Genomic DNA, 25,757 nt, shown 5'->3' on the forward strand with positions numbered 1-25,757 from the left:
TTAAACATATGGCTAAAAATTAATCATTCCCTACCTGTATTAGTGCCTCCTAAAGTGAAACCTGTTGTAGATTTTGAACCAAAAACTCCAGTTCCAAAACCCACAGAAGGAGCAGTTGTAGTTGTTGGATTTGCTGTGCTTCCAAGAGACCCAAAATTGAGTCCTACTGATGAGGTGCTATTACTTATAAATAAAAAAAAAAGCACAAAACAAAGGAGATTAAGTCAATACAATAGAACAACAGACTGTCAGAAATAATAGGGAAAGTAAGCTTTATAATTTCTATTGTGTTCTTTCTTTTTTGGCATCTCAAATACAATTTTTATCAATAAATACAAATCTTAAAGAAAATTATCAATGAATTCAGTTCTAATGAAGTAGTGTAAAAATATCTCTTCTTTCTTTTAATAGAGACAGATAGAGATGTATACATATTGCATGTACATCTCCAAAATACGAATTTGCTTTCAAGAGAATGTAACAATCGAATTTGCCATCTACCTAGCACCTATTATATACCACTCTTAAAAGGTGGCAGACCAAAGACAAATAAGACATAGTCTAGTTCAAGAAATAATTTAGTTTTCCTCCCACAATCTAGCTGGTACCATAAGATAGTGACAAAAACAAAATATATAATTCAGACTAGGATAAACATATGAGAGCATAGCATGATTTATAGTGGAGTCAAACTTAAATAACATAGAACTGTGCAGGCAGCATGCTGATTTTAAAAAATGCAAATTCATATTATCTATGTTCTATTATATTTTTAGTTTACTAAACATTTTCCAATTTTAATCTTTTCCAGAACACCAACAAGTTTTATAGGTCAAGTGCACCTAGTGCACTGAGAATCTGAGAGCTCAGCTCAATACTAGTTCCTACCCCACAGTAGCTATGTAACCTCGTAACCTTGGACAAGTCACAACCTTTAAGGACCCTAAGCAACTCTGTAAAGTTATAAATTGAATATTTCCCAAGTTACAAAAGTAAAGGAAGTTTCCACATCAAAAATTCTCTGCACTGATCAAATAGGAAGAACGTCAGAGTACAGGCAAACTGAAGTCTCATATCTCAGGCCAAGAATACAGTTAAGGAGGCTGAGCTAAGTTTTAAGGATAGGCAAATTTCAAGAGACTGAATAAAGCAGTATAATACAGTCACAACCAGTATGAACAAAAGGCACAGGGGTTAATCTAGTTTTATAGAAATGTGTGCATATGTGAAAAGAAACAGTAAAAGCTTTCCCTCAAAACATCCTCTGATACCCACTGTCACCAAGTAATAAATGCCAGACTAGATGGACATAGTCTATGGGAAGCTAGTAAATATTTATCACAGAGTATTGATATGATCAATGCTATGCATTAATAAAATTGTTTTGGAAGATGTGTAAAGGACAATTTGAAGAAAAATTACACTGACAGTATAAGATAAGAAGGGAAGCAGGGAAACCACCTATTGGAATACTGAAGAAATCCAACCAAGAGGACTGAAAATAACTTTAACTAGGTTACTAATAGTGGCAATAGAAATGAAGGAATGAATCTGAGAGATCATCAATGGAGGGAAGGGAAATACAACTGTTATATCCAATAAAAGAAGATGTCTAGCAATTAAGACTTCAGATTTCAAAAGTTAGCACAAAAGTGTCTATTACTTTTCTTGTGTCTAAATCTTTCTGACTGAAAAGTCACATTATTAACAATCACATGGTAATTTCGTGAATTAATTTTCTTTTTTATGCTTTTTTTCTCTTTTATTTATTTTCTAGGGTTACATACAAAGATAGTTTTCAATATTCATCCTTTTGCAAGTTTTTGTGTTTCACATTTTTCTACCACTCTCCCTTTTCTTTCCTTCTTTCCATGGCAGCAAACAACATGATAAAGATGATACAAGTACAATCCTGTTTTGGCTTAGAGTCAATTTCTTTCTAAAGATGTGAACTACTCATGTATGTATTCATTTTTCTTAGTTCTTTTATCCAATTTGCCAATTTTCATTATATTAAAAGCATAAAAAATGACTCTTAAGGATCACTGCCTTCTCTGTCTATTGCTATATAATCATATTCATTTTCATAATCTATACACATAAGCTTTTTGGAGAGAGAAGATTTTCCACTAAAAAGGATAAAGGGAAAATTTATGCATCAATATTGTTCAAGAGAGTTCTTATATAGTTACTAAAATGTTAGTATGTATATGTATATGTGTGCAATATTTCAAATATAACTCTGTATGTGAGACTCACAATAATCCTATAAGGAAGATGTTATTATTATTCTTATTTCACAGATAAGAAAACAGAAACCAAATTGAGGCTAGAAAAGGTTAAGTGATTTACTCAGGATTCTTTGTGTGCCTTCTTTCCAGAAGAGGATTATGATATTAGGAAGGTGATATCAGGGCTTGCAAGTCAATTGGATTTTAAGTGAGGCAGGGCTGTAGAAAGTCACCAGTCTCACTCTCTCTGGGTTCAGAGGCAAGACATAGATCACGACAGCTGGAGGAGGCCCCAGATATAGTGGGAAACCTTGGCCTTTTTAAGCTTTTAAGGTCTTCCCAGGTCTTAAGTTTGATTGAGACAATACCCATTCTGTAATTAAGACATTGTAAGAAATGAAGCAAAGAATGGCCTCTTTTACCTACTTCATTAAAAAAAAGAAAGTAAGAAATAAAGATCAATCTGGGAGGGAAACCTCAGGGTTTCTGGCCAAAACAGAAACAATTGCTATTTATACTCACCAGAATGCAAACATTAGTGAGATTTGGAAGGCATTCATTATTGGTCCAGGGTTACACATCTAATAGATGTCTTCAGCAGCATGTGAACTCAGGACTTCTTGATTTCAAATCAAACATTCTATTTACTGCACCATCCAACTACCTTTAACCTTGTTTTAAATTTTCTTGACTTATATTAAAATGCTAGATACTATAATATGAAAAATCATACTCCCAAGTAATGTATAACTTCCAAGTTTATTTTCAGATATCTCAAAAGCTCAGAAGGCAAGGTGGTGCAGTAGATAAGAGTACCAGTCCTGGTGTCAGGAGAACCAGAGTTCAAATCTAGCCTCAAGACACTTAATACTTATTTAGCTATATGACCTTGGGTAAGTAACCCAATGCCCTACAAAAATCAAAAAGAAAAAAAAAGCTCAGAAATTGTTTTGTAAGAATCAATGACTAAAGGCAAGTATGTCAATCAGAAAACTGATAGGGTCTCATTGTTCAGGGGGTCACTGAACTAAAAATCTCACTTCAACAGTCTTTATCTACCTTCTCATGTGTATCTATACATAGATGTGTACACACACACACACACACACACACACACACACACACACACACACTTTCCTATCTGAAAATAAGGTATAATGAGCACTCTTACTTATAAATCTCTGGTTAGATCTCTACCCTTTTTATTATAAGAAATAAGTAAAGCAATAAATACATACAAATCTTATTGTTTGCTAAATTTCCAATGGATTATTTCTGCTATGATGACGTCTTTTTTCCTACAATTTATTTCTACAATTTTCTACAATTTACATAGAAAATTAAGTTTTGTGATCCTGTAAAATAGAGGGAATAAGCTCTCCTCCTACTAAAAGTTATTAATATGCAGCTATATATTTTGCCTTCAAGTTTATTACAAGTTCTCAGGTTTATCATAAATATAGATTTTAAGTCTAAGCCACTCAATCACCACTCTTCCTCCTTTCTTCCAAGAACGGAATTTCAATATATCTGCTTGAGGAATGACACTTTCCTGCAAGAAAGAACAAAGTTTTACAAGTCTACTTCTTCATTTGCTTTAAAAGAAGGAAGCAACAGAACTTAACATCTGTGTTTGGTAGAAATTATAGTTATTTACATGTTTTTATACATAGACAAATAAATTATTTTAGCCTTCTGGAAATTAACAGGGCTTTTATATACTCCTACTGATAAATAATTTATACATCAATGTTTCATTTCTTTCCTTCCTGCTGAAACAATTTTTTTTTAGTAAGAGGGACAAGGACAAAAACAAGTTTTCTGGACAAAACCTCCTCTATATGGAAACATGAAAGACAGAGAAATGTAGCAAAATCTTGAATAAACAAACTTCTGTATTTCTTTTAAATTTCATTTTAAGTATAATTAGAAATTAATTGTATTGGGTTATTTTAATATCTTTTCTTTAAAATGGCCAAACAAAGCCCTTGGTTTCATAAGCCAAAGTTTGGTCTCTGAGCCCAACATATAGATTTTTAAATTGGAAACATTTTTCTGTATAAAAGAAAAAAGATGGAAAATCATCTTGCTGAATTAAGGCATCACCTGAGCAAGATGAAAGAACCAGAAGAACATTGTACACACCATAATGGCAACATGGGGTTGATGATCAACCTTAATAGACTTGCTCATTCCATCAGCACAATAATCGGGAGCAATTTTAGGTTATCTGTGACAGAAAATACCATCTGTATCCAGAGAAAGAACTGTGGAGTTTAAACAAAGACAATTACTATCAACCTTTAAAAAAAAAAGTTATCTTATATACTACATAATTTTACTATCTCTAATATTTCATTTTTTCCTCAAATATTTGATTTTTCTCTCAACACATTCAATTTTGATCAATGTATAGCACAGAAACAAAGTAAAGATTATTAGACTACCTTCGGGGGGGGGGGAAGGGCGGATGGGGAAAAAGTGTACAATTCAAAACATTACAAAATGATAAGGAGAAACTACTATTGTATTTAATTGGAAACCAAATATTTATGCACACACATGCATACATATATTATATATATACATATACGCACACATATAAAAAAAATCATCTTGCTGCTTTCATCCTATGTGCTAGAGCCACATTTATACTTCAAGGGATTTGGGTCAGCAATTAAGTTAAAATTTGGAAATGCCAAAGAGGAAAAGAATAAGGGTACCCTAAAAGTCCTTCAATAAATCTGTTCCAGATCCCTAAGTTTGTGAATGAGTGGTCTTTCATTTCTCTGGTGTGGCAGACAGCTTGTGGTAAAAGTACTCATTTAGAAAACACTTGCTACTAAATTGGACAGGAAACCCTTCTCTCTGCATTCCTGTTATATGTCCCTAAAAACCTTTAATTTAAATTAAAGTCTTAGCAAAACCAGAGCTCTTTGCATAATTACTTCTCTTAGCCCAAGAATGAAGGTTCAAGTATAATCATTCTTTCAGGCTATTATGATTATAGAAAAAAATCTTCTTAACAAGCTTATTAAAAACTAAGAGCTAAGCAGGTAAACTGTTTCATTTATTTTAGACATACAAGATTGTGGTAAATGCCATTCACAACTATTAAAATGATCAAGTCTTTAAAGTCTCCAGTTTTGTAAGGTAATCAGAGCAACACCCTGAGGGTTGGATAAAAGGGACTTGCAGCAGGGAAATGGGGCATATAGAAAAGAAACAGTAAATGCAACTTCATGTAATTCAATCAATTCTCTCATCTCTTTCCATCTTCTCAGCAAGTATAAGATAAAATATGTAGGGGCAGCTAGATGTTGCAGTGAATAGAGAAGTCAGAAGGATCTGAATTCAAATCTAACCCCAGGTACTTGATACTTAGTTGCTTGAGTAAATCACTTAATCCCACCATCTCACAAAAATAAAGTGATTTGCAAACTTTAAAGCACTATAAAAAAGCAAACTATTATTATCATAGAGGAGAAGTTCTAGAGTCAGTTTCCCTGCTAGGTCTTCAACTTCAATTTAAGGCTGGAAGGGACCTTGCAGATAATTCAGGTCAAACTCCTTTATTCTATATATGGGGAAACAAACTCCAAGGTCATTCTTTGAGAGGAAGGACTTTACCTTTCTTTGTATCTCTAGCACTTGGCCCAGTTCCTGGTACAAAGTAGTTGCTTATTAAATGTTACTGATCTACAGGTCCAAGGTCACATAAATAGAGCTGAGATTTGAATCAAGTTCCAACTTCCAAATTCAGTTTTCTTTCCAATAACACCTAAATGCTTCTCTATGTTGACCTCATAGAAAAAATTCTGGAGTATTTCTTCAGGTTATCTGCTATTGGGCACAATTATTAAGAATGTACTAAAAACATGGCACATTAGAAGACCTTGGGAGAAAACAAGTATATTATCTCCAGCTATCAAGGGATTTACCATCTAGTTGGGAGACATTTGAAAGTTAACCAATAGCCATCTGCGATGAAGAACACCATCTGTATCCAGAGAAAGAACAGTGGAGTTTGAACAAAGGCCAAAGACTATTACTTTTTTTTTTGCTTTTTATTATTTAATATTTATTCTCATTTTGTACAAATAATGTTTTTTCACATTAATAAAATATTCTTGTTTAAGAGTAAATACAGACTTGCTTGAGCGATAAAGTAAATGGGAGAGAAAAAAATTAAAACTAAAAAAATAATAGTAATAATTGTAGGTATGGCCAGGTGGCGCAATGGACGGAGTACCAGCCCTGGAGCCACAAGCACCCGAGCCCACATCCGGCCCTGTACACCCACCAATCACCCAGCTGTGTGACATGCAAGCCACCTGAACCCCACTGCCCTGCAAAAGCCAAAAAAAAGATCCAAAATAAAATAAAACAGTAATAATAGTAGGGGTGGCTGGGTGGCAGACAGAGCACTGGCCCTTGAGCCAGGAGCACCTGGGTCCAAATCTGGCCTCAGACACCCAACGATCACCCTGCTATGCAGCCCTGGGCCCTGCACCCCCCCCCAAAATAATAATAATAAAAAATGTGCTTGAGTCTGTGTTCCAACAACTCTGTCACAGGTGGATCACATTCTTTATGATAAGTCCATGGCAAAAGTTACTTCCATATTTTTCCACCATTGTCATTGCTGATTGCAACTCCCTCCTTTTTTATTTCTCCACTACCATGTACTATATTTTCTCTCTCCCTTCACTCTGACTCTGCTATAGGGTAGCTGAGTGGCACAGCAGATACCTGGCTCTGGGGCCAAGAGGCCCCGAGCCCCCATACCACCCCTTAGGCCCAGCATCCACCTGGTCCATCCACCTGGTCCCGGACAGGCCATCCAATCCCAGCCCCTTGCAAGAAGTTAAAAAAGAAAATGTATTATATCTAACCACACTCTCCCACCATGGTCTATCCTCTCTTCCATCACTCATATCCCCCCCTTCCCCCTGTCCCCCCCTCTCCTTCTTACTCTAGATGTCTATACCCCATTGAGTATGTATGCTGTTTCTTCTCCTAACCACCTCTGATGAGAGCGAAGTTTCCCTCATTCCCCCTTGCCTTCCCCCCCTTCCACATCATTGCAATACCTCATTGTAATAAAGAAAAATCTTATTATATGAAATATCTTGGCCTATTCCCCCTCTCCTTTTTCTTTCTCCCATTACATTTCCTTTTTTTTCTAGACTCCATTTTTACACCATATTTTATCTTCAAATTCAGCTTTCTCCTGTACTTCAACTATAAAAGCTCCCTCTACCTGCTCTATTAACTGAGAAGGTTCATATGAGTATTAGCAGTGTCATTTTTCTATACAGGAATACATGCAGTTCATCATCATTAAGTCCCTCATAGTTTCCCCTTCTCCTCCAATCTCTATGCTTCACCTGAATCCTGTATCTGAAGATCAAACCTTCTGTTCAGCTCTGGCCATTCCAACAGGAACATTTGAAATTCCCCTGGTTCATTGAAAGTCCATCTTTTTCCCTGGAAGAGGACATTCAGCTTTGCTGGGTAGTTCATTCTTGGCTGCATTCTAAGCTCTTTTGCCTTCTGGTATATTATATTCCAAGCCCTACGAGCTTCCAATGTAGTCCTGACTGCAGCTCCACGATATTTGAACTGTGTCCTTCTGGCTGCTTGTAATATTTTCTCTTTGACTGGGAAGTTCTGGAACTTGGCTATAATATTTCTAGGGGTTGGTTTTTTGGGATCTCTTTCTCGAGAGGATCGGTGGATTCTCTCCATTTCTATTTTGCCCTCTGCTTCTAGAATATCAGGGCAATTTTCCTGTAGTAATTCTTTGAAAATGATGTCAAGGCTCTTTTCCTGATCATGACTTTCAGGTATTCCAATAATTTTTAAATTATCTTTCCTAAATCTGTTTTCCATATCAGTTGTTTTTTTCAATGAGATGTTTCACATTTTCTTCTAATTTTTCATTTTTTTGGTTTTGAAGTATTGATTCCTGATTTCTGGTAAATTCATCAATCTCCCTGAATTCTATTCTTTGTCTGAAGGATTTGTTCTCAGTTTTCTTATCTCTTTTCCATCTGGCCAATTTTGCTTTTTAAAGCATTCTTCTCCTCCATAACTTTTTGAACTGTTTTATCCATTTGACCTAAACTGGTTTTTAGCATGCTATTTTCTTCAGCATTTTTTTGGATTTCCTTGACTAGGCTGCTGACTTCATTTTCATGTTTTTCCTGCATCTCTCTCATTTCTTTTTCCAGTTTTTATTCTTACTCCCTCATTTGATTTTCAAAGTCTTTTTTGAGCTCTGTCATAGCCTGAGCCCAATTTCTGTTTTTCTTGGAGTCTTTAGATGCAGGAGCTTGTGCTTATCTTCACACTGAGTATTTTGATCCTTCTTGGGCTCATTTGCAAAATATTTCTCAATGGTGTTCCTCTTTTTTCTCTGCTTGCACATTTTCCCAGCCTTAGCCTGTTTTGGGGGTGCTTCCTGAGCTTTTGGGACACTCCCACAAGGGTCTCCCTGTGAGAGGCTCTGTCCTCCCTCCTGGTCAGTGAATGACCATATGCACCCCCCTCTGCCACGGGGCTGAGGTGGAGGGGGCCTAGACTGCGATCAGGATCTGAATGTGGTCAGAACCCCAAAGTCCTATTCCAGGGGCAGAGCTCAACTGTCTCTCTCTCCACTCCCCTCCCTGAGTTCAATGGACTCATGCCCTGGGGGCTCCTGCTTACTGGCTCCACCTGCTTCTGTTCCTGGTACTTGGCTGTGCTGGCCACACTGCTCTCTGTGTGCCCTGAGGGCTGGGCTCCCTGTGTTCACTCTGGCAGAGGTCCCCTGCTGCTGTTCCCCCACTTTGTGCACGGTGCTCCCCGGGGTGTAGTTCAGGAAACTCCCTTGCCCTAGGGCTGCCTCCAGGAGGCTGAAGTTCTTTTGCTCTGGTGGGCCACCTCTCTGGGGGGCCGCCCCTTTGACCCTGGGGAGCAGGAGCAGAGCCTTTCTGCTCTTTTCCAGGTTACCTTGAGTAGGAGAACTGCCTCACTGGGTCCCCCTGTGGGTTCTAGCTCTCGAAAGCTTAGAGTCCTTAGCTTATGACTTTTATGCGAGAGCGCCTAAGACACGATCCATTCTTGTCATCATTCGACTATTACCTTTAATTTAAAACCCCCCCCCCCAACATTATCTTATTATGTAATTTTTGCTATCTCTTATACTTTATTTTTCTTCCTTAAGGATATGATTTCTCTCTAATCACATTCAATTTAGATCAATGTATACTATGGAAACAAGGTACAGACTAACTGACTGCCTTCTGTGGGGGGTGGAAGGAGGGAAGCAAGATTAGGGAAAAAATTGTAAAGTTCAAAATAAATAAAATCTTTCTTCTATTTAAAAAAAAATAAAGAAAATGAAAGTTAACCAACAGAAGAGTACCATACTCTATACTAGTCAGAACACATCTAAAATATGATGCCTAGCTCTGAGCACATCAGATAAAAGCTAAAATGACCAGAGTAATGAGAAAAAGTAGATAGGACTACTTGAAATTCTATCATTTGTTGAGATGGTCAGTCTGAAAGAGCTTCAAAGGGGACATAATCAATATCTTCAAATATGTAATAGATTCTTTAGAGGAAGAAGGATTATACTACTTGGCCTCAGGGGCTGAACTAGCATTAATACTTATAATAGTTAAAGGAAGATAGATTTTGGCCCAATGTAAGAAAGAACTTCCTAAATCAGAGCAGTTGAAAAAATGAAATGAGCTGCCTTTATAAGAAATTATTCTTTCCTTTTGTTAGTGATTTTCAAGGCTAGATGTCATGTGACAAAAAAGGGATCTATGTTTCTGATAAGTGATGAGGTCTGCCAAATTCACTGCTTAAAAGCTAGGTCTTTAATAGTAAAGATAATAAATATTTAAGGTGTTAGATATTAAAAATGATTAGGAAAATTCAAATAAATTAGGAAAATAATTTTTCTTCATCTAAAAATATCAGTAATTTTCTTTTTTTTTAAGTTTTACAATTTCCCCCCAATCTCACTTCCCTCTCCCCACACAAGGCAGTTTGATAGCCTTTACATTGCTTCCATGCTATACATTGATCAAAATTGAATGTGTTGAGAGAGAAATCATATCTCTAAGGAAAAAATAAAATTTAAGAGATAGCAAAATTGGAATAAAAGGTACCCTTTTTAAAAAAAATTGAAGGTAATAAGTCTTTGGTCTTTGTTTTAACCTCCACAATTCTTTCTTTGGCTCCATCTGTATTTCCCTGAATGTTGCACTGATGAAATGAGCAAGTCCATTAAGGTTGATCATCACCCCCATGTTGCTTTTAGGGTATACAATGTTCTTCTGGTTCTGGTTATCTCACTCAGCATCAGTTCATGCAAATCCCTCCAGGCTTCTCTGAATTCCCATCTCTCTTGGTTTCTAATAGAACAACAGTGTTCCATAATATACATAAACCACAATTTGTTCAGCCATTCCCCAGTTGATGGACATTTACTCAATTTCCAATTCTATGCCACAACAAACAGGGTTGTTATGAATATTTTATACAATTGATGTTTTTATTCTTTTTCATAATCTCTTCAGGGTATATACCTGTAGTATTATGGTACTGCTGGATCAAAGGGAATGTACATCTTTACTGCCCTTTGGGCATAATTCTAGATTGCTCTCCAGAAAGGTCAGATGAGTTCACAGCTCCACCAACAATACATTAGTGTCCCAGATTTCCCACATCCCTTCCAACATTGATCACTGTCCTTTCTGGTCATATTGGCCAGTCTGAGAGGTTTGAGTTGGTACCTCAGAGATGCTTTAATTTGCATTTCTCTAATAAGTAGTGATTTAGAGAAATTTTTCATATGACTATGGATCACTTTGATTTCCTCATCTGTAAATTGCCTCTGCATATCCTTTGACCATTTGTCAATTGGGGAATGGCTTGTTTAAATAAATTTGATTCAGTTCTCTGTATATTTTAGGAATGAGTCCTTTGTCAGAAATACCAGTTATAAAAATTGTTTCTCAATTTACTACATTTCTTTTGATCTTGGTTAGTGATTTTCCATGGTACAAAAGCTTTTTAATTTAATGTGATCAAAATTATCTAGTTGGTTTTTAATGATGTTCTCCATCTCTTCCTTGTCATAAACTGCTTCTCTTTCCATAGATCTGACAAGTTAACCATTCCTTGACCTCCTAGTTTGCTTATAAGTCTTTTATGTCTAAATCCTGTATCCATTTTTATCTTATTTTGGTATAGGGTGTGAGATGTTGGTCTAATCCAAGTTTCTGCCATACTAACTTCCAATTTTCCCAACAGTTTTTAATTGAAGAGAGAGTTTTTATTCCAGAAGCAAACTCTTTGGGTTTATCAAACAGCAGATTACTATAATCATTTCCTGCTATCTCCTTTGCACCTAGTCTATTCCACTGATCCACCACTCTATTTCTTAGGCAATACCAGACAGTTTCCATGACTGATGCTTTATAATTTAATTTTAGATATGGTAGGGCTAGGGCCACCTTCTTTTGCACTTTTTTTCATTAAATCCCTGGAAATTCTTGACTTCTTATTTCTTCATATGAATTTACTTACAACTTTTTCTAATTCATTAAAGTAATTTTTTGGAATTCTGATTGGAAGAGCATAAAATAAGTTTAATTTAAGTAGAATTGTCATTTTTATTATACTCTGCCTATCCTAAAAATATCAGTGATTTTCAACTTTTTGGATTGGAATCATATTGCCTAACTGCCCACAGAAATATTTATTTCCTCCAACTAAAGTGAATTCAAGGTTAATTTTGTGGTGAAAATTTCTCAATACTCTCTAAAAAATAGAGATTAATCTGTGTGTGCATGTTTGTGTGTGCGTGTGATGAATTATTGTCAATCCAATGGTTTATAAACAGAAAACTAAATAATGTTTTTAAACGCACTAAATAAAATACACAAAAGAAATCAACCACATTGAAACAATTATCAAGTTATCTTTAAAAACAAGTTCATGGATAGCAAATTAAGAAAGTTGCCTTAAGATAATTTTAAGACTCAAGGACAACTTGGTATAGTAGAAAATAGAACACTAGAAGTACTCTATCAGATTTGTGAATATGGACAATTTACAATCTGAGACAGTTTTCTTGCTAGATTGTAAAGTGAAAGGAAGCTTGCCTCATTCATGTACTTAACTCCAAGTTACAATCAGTAGGTGCTTAATAAACATGTGCTTGCTTAACTAGATATAAAAGACTGTGTCTAAACAGTTGAAATTATCTTCAAATAAATGAACAAATATCAGGGAGAAAATAGATCTTACTGATCTGATTTCTCAGAGGTACTATTGGGATAATATTTATTTCTGGTGTCAAGAAGAGGCAGGATCTAAGAATGAAATGGAATCATAGATTTAGGGTTGGAAGAAAACTTAAGAGTGTATCTAGTCTAATGTCATCATGTTAAGAGATGAGGAAATTTTGACCCAGAGAGTAAAGTTACCTGCCCAGGGTCAAAAATGTAAATAGTGACTGAGACAAGATATGATCAGAGGTCATGACTTGAAATCCAATGTCTTTCCACTGTATCACATCATTACCAACATAAAAATGCTATACTAGATTGAACTAAATGAACTAAGACTTGTAATCTGGTACTAGCTGACAATGGGTACCAAAGGATTTTTTGTGGGAAAGTGTAACTGCCCTGGTTGATATCCAAAATCTACATCACAAAATTTCTTTAATATATATTATGGGGGCGGCTAAGTGGTGCAGTGGATAGAGCAATGGCCCTGGAGTCAGGAGTGCCTGAGTTCAAATTCGGCCTCAGACACTGAATAATTACCTAGCTGTGTGGCCTTGGGCAAGCCACTTAACCTATTGCCTTGCAAAAACCTAAAATAATAATATAGCAATAAAATAGCAATAATAACAATAATATATTATGCATCTTCTCCTCTCCTGCTGCACTTGCAGTTACATAATGTCAAGATATCTAAAGTCAAGAAGGGCCCAAACTGGGTGAGCTACTTAGGAATAATTTATGGGAGAATGTGAACAAGAACTACAAAGAATAAGGCTCAAGATTCCCACTACTAAAGAACTCACATTGATAAGAATCCATATTCATTGATCATTACATCATCTATAGACGATCTTTTCAATTGCATAAACTCATTACTTACTAAAAGCATAAAATACTAAATCATTTTCCTTCAGGTGGTACTTTATGGTTCTAGTATTCCTCCATTTATACTAAGGAATAGGGGAAGTAAGAAGATCTACAATTAAGGACAAGTTTCAGCCACAAACACACTATCTCCTCCCTTCTCTAAAATACTTCCACTAGGGGGCGGCTAGGTGGCCCAGTGGATAGAGCATCGGCCCCAGCCCCGGAGTCAGGAGTACCTGAGTTCAAATCCGGCCTCAGACACTTAATAATTGGCCTTGGGCAAGCCACTTAACCCCATTGCCTTGCAAAAAACATAAATAAATAAAATACTTTCACTTGATAAATATCAGTGTTCATCCAATCTTTCTTATTTTAAGTTTTTTTTCCAAGGCAATGGGGTTATAAGTGGCTTGCCCAAGGCCAATTATTAAGTGTCTGAGGCCGGATTTGAACTCAGGTACTCCTGACTCCGGGACTGGGGCCGGTGCTCTATCCACTGGGCCACCTAGCTGCCCCCTTATTTTATGTTTTAACAAGAACCCTCTCTATCAATACCTTTGTTCCAAATTTAGGGTCCATCATTTGGTTTCATTTGACTATCAGTTTTTTCTGGCTGTCTAAAAGTAGAGACCAGAACCCACTGAACAAAAACGTTAACTACATGGCATTATAGATTTAACTGGAGAGGTAGTGACAGAAAGTTAACCAAGCAGTCATGAAAACCCAAGTTCAAATTTTGCCTCTGACATAAACTGGCTATGTGACCTATGATAAATCATTTGGCCCCTAAGTACTCTAGAAAATTCTCTCAAGAGACTGAGTTGCAAAGAAAGTGTTGTCTTTTATTGGTACATATTTCTTCATTTGAGGGATCCTTGTACCATAGGTCTGGTTCTGGTCCCAATATAGGTGGTAAACCAATAACTTAACATTTTGCATTCTGAATTATGGCCAACAACAACAAAAAAGTTGAGTAAAGTTCTAATATTTATTCAGCTAAAAATCTATTCAGTGTCTACCTATGTACAAATCATTAAGGAGAATATAAAGGTGGATACTTCAAAAACATTAAGTACTTGCTATACAGAACATAGCAGAAAAAGGGCATCCAGATGGATACTAAGCATGGAGTAAGGGAGACTCATCCTCCCAAGTTCAAACCTGGCCTCAGACACTCAGATGCTATGTGATCCTGGGCAAGACACTTTCAGTTTCCTCTTCCTAGCATAGTTTAACATAGTGTTTGACCCAAGGTAGATGATATACATACATACATATATATATATATATATATATATATATATATATATATGTCATTAGCATTACTATTACACTTTTGTACTTCTTATCCTATATTTATCAAAGGGGTAGGGATAAATAGGAAATTCAGTCCCTTCCCTTAAATTTATACTCCTGAAGAGCTGCCTAGGGAATAGGATCAGCAGTAGGTATTGGACTCAGATATTCATTTTTCTTTTTCACACCTATCAAATTAGAACTGTATTAGAACAGATTACTGTACAAATAAGTAGTCCAAACTCTCAGGCCCTGTCAGTCATCGACGAAACCCACTAAGAGGATGGCTTCATTAATATTAAGAATTTCAAAATCTGATAAGGAATCTAAGAGTCTGGAATCAAAAATCCCAACTGCTCCTTTCCAAATCTGCTAGTGAAGAGGCGCTTAAGATGGAAGCTGAGGATAGATTTCAGGGTTTAAAGGAACTCGGATAATGGAAAAAAAAAGACTCTTGTGTATCTTAGTTTGGACGTGTAAAAATCATTCTGAGAAAGAAAACTGACTTTGCCCAGAATGCCAATGAGCACCAAGAAAGGCTGCGGGCCGCGGAGGCTGCGGGGCAGGTATGGGCAGTGCCCGCCGTCCGGGGGGGGGGGGGGGGGCTCGCGCTTTCCTGGCGCCCCCGGCCTAGGGCGGGAGCAGCGACGAGTCCACGCCGGGCGCCCTTCCCATGGGGGTCTCCGTCCCAGCCCCCTCCGGGGAGGAGCCCCGGCACCAGGCCGCCCGCCCTGCCTCCTCCCCGGGCCTCCGGCAGCAGCGCTCGCACCCTCCGAGGGCCCAACGGCCCAGGCCGGGGCGTGAGGGAGGCAGAGGCGGGGTGAGGAGGCCCCGCCGCCGGGCCGGAGCTGAGCATGTGCGCGGAGCCCCGGGGCGCGTGGCCGCGGGGCCCGCCTTACCTGGAAGTGGCCGTCCCGAAGGAGAAGCCGCCCCCGCTGGTCCCGGTGCCCGCCGAGGGGGCGGCCGCGGAGCCCAGGATCCCCGTCCCGAAGGAGAAGCCCGTGGACATGGCTGAAGCCGGCCGGCGGCGGCCCGCGCCCGGTCTCTCGTCTCAGCGCCGCCGGGGAACCCGCAGCATCGCCCCCCCCCGCTCCAGGGGCCGGGCGGGCGGGCGGCGGGAACTTCGAAGCCCGCCGGCGGCCACTTGGGGAGGGAGATGGGGGCGGGAAAGGAGAGCGCGCGCGCGGCCGCAACCCCCGGGCCCGCGCACGCCGCCGTGCGTGAGCCGCCGCGCTGCCGCGGTGCACCGCGGGACGGGAGCCGGGCGCCGTCGGCCCTGCGTCTTAAAGGGACAGGCGCCGCTGAGGAGCTGCGGTCCCCATCAGGCGCGCCGGCCCCACCTGAATGGAATTGATCCGGGGGCCGATTGGGGGGGCGGGGCGCATTTTACCAAAGAGAAACGGCGGCCAGAGAGGTCATCAAGCAGCGTTGGTGAGGCGCTCGCTGCCGGCCAGGCCTTGGGCCAGACACCTGAGAGCTGACGTTTGTCCTTGGTTCCGAGGGAGGTGATGCAGTGGCGAGCACATGCCTTGGATCTGAGTCGGGGGCACTGCTAAGCCCCCAGGGGAGTCACAGTGTAATGGGGGAGACAACAAAGGAATAGATAAAAAAAAATGTACAACTAAGTATAGTCATACATTAGTGGGGTTCCTTTTTTAAAAAAGGGGAGACAAAATGAGTCAAAATTACTAAAAATAGGGGCAGTTAGGAGGCGCTGGAGTCAGAAGGACCTCAGTTCAAATGTGTCCTCAGGCACTTAAGAGTAGCCTAGCTGTGTGGCTTCGGGCAAGCCACTTAATCCCATTGCCTTGCAAAAAAAAAAACAACACTAAAAAATAGCTAAAAATGAAGTTTTGCCACAATGGCCAAAGTTTTAAGGAGCAGAGCAATAATACATCGATGTAAATACAACAAAAACCCGCACAAGTTATGGAACTTGTAAACTCAAGTCTTAAACCACTGCCTTCCTATATAAAGTCAATACTGCCAGTTTCATCTATGACAGTAACGCTTGAACTCTCAGATATCCATCTGATCCTCCTCAGTCCTCCTTTTGATAAGCTTGAAATGTTCTCCATAAGCTTTTTTTAATCTAAATTTTAATTTTAATCTAAAATTTAGGAACAAGAAATAAAAGAAGGGAAGCTCTAGAATTAAGAAGGACTAGGGAAGACTTTCAGCAAAAAAAAAAATGAGCTTTTAGTTTCCACTTAAAGGAAACCAAGGAGGCCATTAGGGGGAGTAGAGGAAGGAGAGAGTTCCATGCCTGGAGAACAGCCAGAAAAAAAATGCCCAGTCAATCAATAAATATTTATTAAGTACTTATGTGCCAGCCCCTTTCTAAGTTCTAGGGATACAAAGAAACAAAACAAAATCAAATTCTCTACTCTATTAGCGCTCACAATCTAATGGAAGAAGTAACCTACAAAAAAAGCTATGTATATATATATATATATATATATATATATATATATATATATATATATATGTATGTATTGGAGGTAATCAACATCCTGTAGAAAATGGGATATTTAAAGATGGCTAGGTGGCCCAGTGGATACTGACCCTGAAGTCAGCAGTACCTGAGCTCAAATCTAGCCTCAGACTCTTAATAATTACTTAGCTGTGTGGCCTTGGGCAAGCCATTTAACCTCATTCGCCTTGCAAAAACCTAAAAAAAAAAAAAAGAAAATGGGATATTTAGCTGTGACTTGAAGGAAGCTTAGAAACTAGTAGACCCATAAAGGAGAAGAGCATTGGTTGGTTGGTTCTGTCCTTCTTTATCTAAGAAGACCAAAATGACATAACTGAGACACTGTGCCTGACTGGATGACTGGACTAATACTAGCTCAGAATACTTTACCATAAGTCAGTCACAAATAGTTCATATGAACACTTTGGGTGCTTACTCTAAACATAAGTATCTCATGTTTCCTTTGAGTTGTTTCAACCTTGCTCAGAATACAGCACCCTCTCTGAGAAGAACATGCCATGCTGGGTGTCAGTGTCTTCCATGCTGTAAAGTTCTTAAGAGAGACCTTCAGGGTGTCCTTGGTATAGCTTTTTCTGATCCCCTTGTGAGGGCTTAAAACAGGCTTTTTGGTAAGCATACTTCTGATATTCTAACAACATGACCAACCTTTTCTAGTTGCACTATGTGATCAGCACTTGAGATACAAAATTAAACACCAAAAACAAACCCAGGGGGCTAGGTGAGGCAGTGAATAGAGCACTGGCCCTGGAGTCAGGGACAGGAGTCCCTGAGTTCAAATCTGGCCTCAGACACTTAATAATTACTTAGCTGTGTGGCCTTGGGCAAGCCACTTAACCCCATTTGCCTTGCAAAAAAACGAAAAAAACCCCAAAACAAACCTGGCTCTCAAGAAATGCACATATCAATAGAGGATACATTTATAAATCAATACATACAAAATCTGGTAGTGGTGATTTGTCCTTTGTTCTCAAAGGAGACCATGACATCAGGAAGGTGATTTCATGACAAGCAAGTGAAATTAGATTTGAATGAGGGAGTGCTATGCTGTCACCAGCCTCAATGGTTGCACAATGTTTATTCAAATATTGACAGTTAACTCTAGAAAGAGTCTGGTATTTTCTCCTGCCAGGTGATTTCTAGACTCTTCAGAATGTAGACATCTCAAATTCAATAAGTTCCAAATAGTAGTCATTCTATTTTCCCCAAACCACCCTTTCTTCCAAATTTCACTGTTTCTGTTGAGATATGCTCCCACATATCCAATGATTTTTCCATTTCTACCTTTATAATATTTCTCACCTCTGACCCCTTTTAACCACTATCATAACCACCATCTTTTCTCAAGACCCTCATCATTATAAAGTCAAAAGATTTCAATAATGACCCAATTGCTCTCCCTGCCTCAAGTTGATCCCTTTCTTAGTCCCTCTTTCACACAGATGCCCCCGATCATCCTTAAGTATAGTATTAATGAGACAACTCCCCTATTCAATAAATTTAAGAGGTCCCTGGATACCCCTAGATAAAATATAAACGCTTATATTTGGATTTTAAAGCCCTTCAAAATTTGATCCCAATCTATCTGTCCAGCCTGATTATGCATTGTTTCCTTTGTTGTACTCTACCATCCAGTCAAAAAAAAAAGACTGCTTTTCAACAAGTAGAAGTGGCAAAGTGGATAGTGTATATTGGACTGGGGTCAGAAATGGCCATCATTGGGAGTTCAAATTTGGCTAGAACCTAGGGCAAGTCACTTAACTCTGCCTCAGTTTCCTCATCTGCAAAATAAGTTGGAGAAGGAAATGGCAAGTCTCCAGTATCCTCACAAAGAATATGACACTGAAAAATGACACAGCTACTATTTCTCACATGTGACAATTCATCTTCCATTTCCCTGCAAAGGACAAGCATCGGCGGTTTCCCATGCTTGGAATAAATTCCTTGCTTACTTCTGATTCACTCTATCCCTTACTTCCTTCCCTACACTTGGTTCAACCATCACCCTCTACAAAAAGTCTTGATTCATCCAAATGATAATGCTCTCACTTACCAATCAATTGAATAATACTCTAAGGTCATCACTTGAGATACAAAATTAAAAAACAAAAACAAACCTGGCTCTTAAGAAATTCACATAATAATAGAGGATACTACATTTATAAATCAATACATACAAAATCTGGTGGTGGTGGTTTGTCCTTTGTTCTCAAAGAAGACCATGCCATCAGGAAGGTGATTCCACGAAAAGCAAGTACATTGGATTACTTTGCTTTGCTTTCACCAGCCTCACCTCCTTTGGAGTCATCTGTGTCTAGGGTCAGATATGAATCAGGATATAAGGTCACACAGGTAATAAGTATCAGGTGTCTGAGGCTAGATTTGAACTCAGGTCCTCCTAACTCCATATCTGAACTTGCTTTGATGCCATCCTTCCCTCCTCTTCACTTTTTGTTCCCCCCTCAAGCACCTCTTAATTGTAAGGTTCACTTACCAAAGGGGATTGCCCTCTTTGATCTCTGTCAATTGCCCCCTTTGATCTCTGTAAGTCCACCTTTGTGTCCCATTATAGACCTTACAATGCCTGCCCCATCTCTTGGCAACCTTAGGTTTTGCAGTGTCTGCTTCAAGGGATGCCAGTTTCCTCCAGTAGGTCTTTCATCTCCCTATACCTTTTCTTTGTTGATTGTTGAGTCCGGTGGAGGGAACTCAGGCCGACACCAATATGATGCATAAGCTGGTTCGTTTATTGATCACAGGATACATACTTTTATACTCTACATTTACGTAACCAATTACATAAGCTTTTTAGCAAGCATTTTTTTCACATGCATACCTTGTGTATGTCTTAGGTGAATGTTTTGAGAACCAAACAGTGATTTGATAAACAGAGTGCAGAAGGTAATTATCTCATAATGCGCTATCTATCTGAGCCTGGGAATACATCTCGTTTGCTCAGACATGCAGCTACTCCCTTATCTAAACTCTGAAGTACAGCTTGCTTGTTAAAGCACATAGCTATTTCTGTATTAACCCTTCATAGCTCTTAGCCTGGAATACATATGACACAACAGTTGATCTGCCGTCAGCTCTGTGGTGTCACTTTGATCAAAATGGGGGAATTTCAAGGATGAATGAATTTTAAACATATTTCTGCATCAAGTCACTGGATAGTGATGGTAGTGGCAGTGATATAGTAGACCTGGCCAAGGACAAGCTGAGAGCTTTCCTTCCCCTGAAGGCAGTTCCTTGGGAAGTGAAAGTTGGTAGGGAGAGAAAATAGTTCAACTATAACATCACTTTGTTCCAATTTTTGAAACCGCTTTCCAACTCAGTTGATATTTTATAGACAATAATAGAGGTTTTCCATTTCCATCTCCAGCTTATTTTACAGATTAGGAAACTAAAGAAAATTGGGTTAAGTGATTTGTCCAGGGTCACACAGATTGTAAATGACTGGGTCAGATTTGAACTCACAAGGTAAATCCTCTTCTCCAGGTCTACATTCTATTTTGCCACCTATCTACTCCACTGGATGGCATGTGAGATAGGATACTGGACTTGGAACAGGGAGGACTTGAGTTTGAAGCTTGTCTCTGATACTAACTACTTGATCCTAGACAATTCACCTAGTTTTTCTGTGCCTCAAATTCCTCATCTATAAAATGTAATAACATACCTACCTCACAGGGTTTTTGTTAGTATCAGATGAGATAAGTGGGTATATGATTCAGACATAAAGGGTGATATCATAAACAAATTAGTGGAACTTGGAAGGAATTATCTGTCAAATATATATAAAAGAAGAGTTCATGATCTAACAAAAGATAGAGGTTCACAAAAGTTAAAAAGGATCGTTTTGCTTATACAAAATTAAAAAGTTTTTGCAAAAGTAAAACTAGAATTAGTAAGCAGGCAGAGAAAAAATCTGTAATAAGTTTCTCTGATAAAGGTCTCTCTTCAACTGTATAAGAATAAGAGCCATTCTCCAATTAATAGTTAAAAGATATAAAAAGGCAATTTATAGAGGAAGAAATTCAAGTTGTCAATAACCTATTTTTAAATGCTCTAAATTACTAATTATTAATGAAATACTATATTATTAAAAAGTACTGCCTTACATCAATCAGACTGACAAAATCCACCAAAAAAAGGAAATTGATAAATACTGGAAGGTTTGTGGGAAAATGGGTACATTAATATACTCTTGGAGTACCTAAGTCATTTACTTATCAGTAGAGAACAAAATCCAGAACTGAAAATATTTAGAAAGAAGTTTATTATGTTGTCTGACAGAAGAGTTGAAATAGGGTGGCTCACCTTTTTGCCTTTATTAAGTTTTATATTATATAGAATTCAAACAAAGAAACAAGGACACAGCTGATTAGTAAGCATGGAGGTTCATAAGACAGGTGGATTTTTGAGATGTATATCAGGAGGAAACTTCTGATATTCCTTGCATCAGTCTTTGGATCTCCTGGAAGGATTCTGGCAGGCATAATTGAAGTCCTGAATTAAGAATTAAATAAATATGATCTCTAAGCAACAAGTCTAGTCTCTCTGCTATGCAGTGCTAGATTCAAATAATGCATTGTGAACAAGTCCCCACAGTTTATTTAGCTGTGCAAACTCTTGGTCCCAGTAATGCCACTACTAGACCTATACCATCAAAGAGATTAAGAGAAAAAGGATCTATACATATACAATTATTTAAAGTTGCTCTTTTTGTGTGGCAAAAATTTGTAAGCTGAAGGGGTGCTCACCAAATTGAAAAATGACTAGTCAAGTAAATATGATGGAATGCTCTTGTGCTGATGAAGGTGATAGTTTCAGAAAAACCTGGGAAGATTTGTTTGAACTGATACAAAGTGAAATGAGCAGAACCAGGAGAACTATTGATACATTAACAACAATCTGGAAGGCAATAAATTGTAAAAGACTTAGCAACTCCAATCAAATCAATGACCAACCAAAGATAACTGATGGATGAAGAATACAGATTGGAGTACAGATTGGAGTTTTGGGACATGGCTAATGTGGGAATTTTTTTTTTCATGTGTATACATATTGATAATGAGTTTTTTTTCTCAATAGGCAAGGAAGTGGGAGCTAAAAGTGTACTCAAGGAAATCATAGGTCTAACCCCTGTCTTCATGATATTCTGTATTTCCCCATGTCTAAAAACTGGGAATGTCTCATACAGCGGTTGTAGATTTTACTTGCATTTCCTACTTTTTCTGCACTTGTTTATGTGCTCATTGTTGAAGAATTTTTTACTTGCATTTATTGCTTTTTTGCTTGCTGCCTTTACGCTCATTGTTTTGCATTTGTTATCATTATATTAGGCTTTATGTGTGTGTGTGTGTGTATGTATATATATATAGCCATGTTCTGCCAAGAAATGGCTCAGAAAAGGTTTTTGTACAATGCTGAATTCAAGTTAAAAGAATCCAGTTTGCAAAAGTGAATGTAAACCATGCTGCTGAAGGTAAGTTTGGGCCTTCTGCAACTGAGAAAACAATCTGAGACTGGCTACAGGAAGAAGAAACCCCTACTGAAAATGCCCCTGCAGAAGAAGGCCACAAGAGGCAATTCAGCCAAATGGTCTGATCTAGAGAGGGAATTGAAGAGATGGATTGAAGAGCAAAGGGCAATTGAAATTCCTGTGTCCACAAAGATGTTTCAGCATGAGATAAGCTGATGAAAAAGAAGTGACTGATTTCCAAGGAGGACACAATTTTCATATATATGTATTTAAAGATGATTACTTGTGATTTAGCTGCTCTGACCAATATCATGATTTACATTTTTACAAAGGTATTGTCGTGGACAAGAGGAAACCCTACTGAAAAAGCCCTTGCAGAAGACCATGAGGGGCAAGTCAGTCAAATGGCCTGATCTACAGAGAGAATTGAAGAGATGAATTGAAGAGCAAAAGGCAATTGGAATTCCTGTATCCACAAAGATGTTTCAGCATGAGGTAAGTTGATGAAAAAGAAGTGACTGATTTCCAAGGAGGACACAATTGGGGTGATCCAGGGTCATGAAGTGGAATGGACTAAACTTGCATCCACACACCAGACTTGCCCAGGGAGAGCTTGTGGTCAACCACAGACCATAGCACAGGCAGGAGAGTGGTTAGAGACTTTTCTAATTTTTCTTTAACTTCACAAAATTCCCTAATTGTTCAAAGAAGATGAATAAGCAGTTTTCAGAAGATAACAAAGCTTTCTATAGTCATATGTAAAAATGCTATAAATCACTATTGATTAGAGAAATGTAAATTAAAACAACCCTTAGGTACCACCTTACTCTTACTGGAAATAAATTCTTGAGAGGATGAGGGGATAAAATGAGACAGCAATGAATTGTTGGTAGAGTTATGAAGTGAATTAACAGTTCTGGAGAAAGATTGACAACAAAACTGTGCATACACTTTGACCCAGTAATACCTCTACTGGATCTATACCCTCAAAGGGTTCAAAGGAAAAGGAAAGAGACCTATTTGTTCACAGATATTCATAGCAGCTTTTTTAGTGGTGACAAATAATTGGAAATTAAAGGAATACTCATCGCTTGAGAAATGACTGATCAAGTGATAACATATGCTTGTGATGATGCTTTTGTGCTAGAGGAAATGATGAGGAGGGTATTTTCAGAAAAACATGGGAAGACCTATAAAAACTGACATAAAGTGAAGTGAGCAGAACCGGGAGATCACTGTGGATAGATCTCTCTCTCCTCTCTCTCTCTCTCTCTCTAATGATTATTATATGATAATTATTATATTATATACAGTTATATATTGATATATAGATATATAAATCTATGTATGATTTAGCTGTTCTGACCAACATCATGATTTACATTTTTAGAAAGGTATGTAATGCATTTTTCCTCTCGATTCCAGTTTTTGAGCTTTATGTTTTAGTTCTAGGCCCGAGGGAAAGGGCTTCCAGAATTCAGGGGCGTTCTCTTTGATGGGCTCTTGAGAAGCCTCGGCTCAATAGTAAGTGAGCTTGTCTTCCCTCCGGCCCACAGGGGGCGCTGTGGCCGGCACTCTCCCCTCCCAGCTCGTTTCCTCCTCGGCGCCTCGGGCCGGCCCGGGTTTCCAGGAGACGGGCCCTGCGGCTGCGCGCGCCGGCTCAGCCGGGCCGGCCGGGGGCGGAGTCCAGTGGCGGCGCCTCGTCCGTCCGCCGCCGCTGCCGCCGCCGCCGCCGCCCGGCTCTCAGGTTCACGGTCGGCCCGTGAGGCAGGCGCTGGGGCCTTGCTGCCGAAGAGGCCGCGGCATGGAGCACATCCGCACGACCAAGGTAGATCGCCGGCCGGCCGGGGGAGGGGAGGGGGCCGCCGCCCTTCCGCCTCCGGAATATCGGGGGGCGGGGGCGCCCGGCCCCCCCGCGTCTGCACAGGCGCGGGGTTGTGGGGAGGGGCGCACTGCCCGGCCGGCCGCCGCGGGAGGCCCTGCTGCAGCAGCTCCCTCCGCCCCGGAGGCGGGGAAGTGGCCGAGCTGCGGCGCCTATTGCTGTGCAGAGCAGGCGGCCGGGCCGGGCCGGGGCTGCCGGGGCGGGGCGGGGCGGGGCGGGGCTGCGGGGCCGCCTCCCCTCCCCCTCCCCCTCCCCCTCCCCCGGGGCGCCTCCGCCACCTGCGCGCCGCCGCGGGCGGCCCGAGCCTCCTGCTCTGTGCCGGCTGCGGGGGGCGGGGACCGTGCCAGATGCGGGCTCTGCCCAGCTCCCCGGCCCGGCCCCGCCCGTGCACAAGTGGCCGTCCTTTAGGGAAGTGGTGGAGAGACGCACTGTAAAGTTCATATTTTCCAAGCAGAACTGTTTAAAAACCAACTTGCTGATCGTTTTATTTAAAGTAGATTTAAGGTGGCAGTGGATAGAGCACTGGCCCTGGAGTCAGGAGGACCTGACCGGGTGGCCCCCCAGCTGGGTGGCCTTGGGCAAGCCACTTAACCCCATTGCCTGGCCAAAAAAAGAATCAAAACCTAAAAAATTTTTTTCAAGGAGGAGGGGAACAGGAGAAAGGAGTGGATAGAATTGCAAAAGATTTTTTGTAGCAAGCGGCATTTTAGATCTGCTTTAAAGGATGATTGTGATTCCTAGGACAACATTGCACTGGAAAAGGGGGCAGTTTTAGGAGGATGGACAGTTGTGTGTGAGTTAACTCGTTTATGTGTGTGGAATGGGAGTAACTTGTACTGTGTCTGAAAACAACAGCCTGTGGTTTTAGTGCTAAATAGAGCATTTTTATTTCATCCTAGAGGTAATTTGGAGTTTCTGGGACTTATTATTAGAGAGAGGAGTGAAATGGTTAGACGAACTTGAATACCATTTTGGCATCTGTGAAGAAATATCATCAAATATCTAAAACTCTTTTAGAAAAATTCAATTGCTTTTAAATCTTTTTAAAGTACTTCAAGCATATGAATTATTTAAATGTTCTTTCCTTACAACAGGTAGTGTTTGTTGTTCCTGTTTTTATAGATGATGAAACTTAGAGACTTGTCTTCAGGACTTGAATCTAGTTACTTCTGGATTCTAATCTCATTTCTTGATCTGTCTCTGAAAT

The 25,757-nt window shown here is 39.5% G+C and overlaps 2 protein-coding genes across 7 annotated transcripts in view; one reads left to right on the forward strand and one right to left on the reverse strand.

Moving 5' to 3' along the window:
* The window catches only part of NUP58 (nucleoporin 58), a 79,387-nt gene extending 63,491 nt beyond the window's left edge, over positions 1 to 15,896 (reverse strand). Inside the window, exons 1-2 of one of the 3 annotated variants that reach the window (XM_074216192.1) lie at positions 15,592 to 15,896; positions 35 to 183 (exon numbers count right to left, since the gene is read on the reverse strand). In XM_074216192.1, coding sequence (XP_074072293.1) covers positions 35 to 183; positions 15,592 to 15,701 — 259 coding nt within the window. In that variant the 5' untranslated portion in view covers positions 15,702 to 15,896. Of the gene's footprint in view, positions 1 to 34; positions 184 to 2,753; positions 3,784 to 15,591 lie in introns of those variants that run through there. The other 2 variants (XM_074216190.1, XM_074216191.1) reach the window with 2 other exon arrangements.
* Positions 15,897 to 23,001: 7,105 nt separating this feature from the next.
* MTMR6 (myotubularin related protein 6) overlaps positions 23,002 to 25,757 on the forward strand; it is a 53,841-nt gene continuing 51,085 nt past the window's right edge. For 3 of the 4 annotated variants that reach the window (XM_074216193.1, XM_074216197.1, XM_074216196.1), the window contains exon 1: positions 24,319 to 24,496. In XM_074216193.1, the coding sequence (XP_074072294.1) occupies positions 24,473 to 24,496 (24 nt within the window). In that variant the 5' untranslated portion in view covers positions 24,319 to 24,472. Of the gene's footprint in view, positions 23,164 to 24,318; positions 24,497 to 25,757 lie in introns of those variants that run through there. The other variant, XM_074216195.1, reaches the window with a different exon arrangement.

The sequence above is a fragment of the Macrotis lagotis genome, chromosome 1 (assembly GCF_037893015.1).
Source record: "Macrotis lagotis isolate mMagLag1 chromosome 1, bilby.v1.9.chrom.fasta, whole genome shotgun sequence".
Lineage (NCBI taxonomy): Eukaryota > Metazoa > Chordata > Mammalia > Peramelemorphia > Peramelidae > Macrotis > Macrotis lagotis.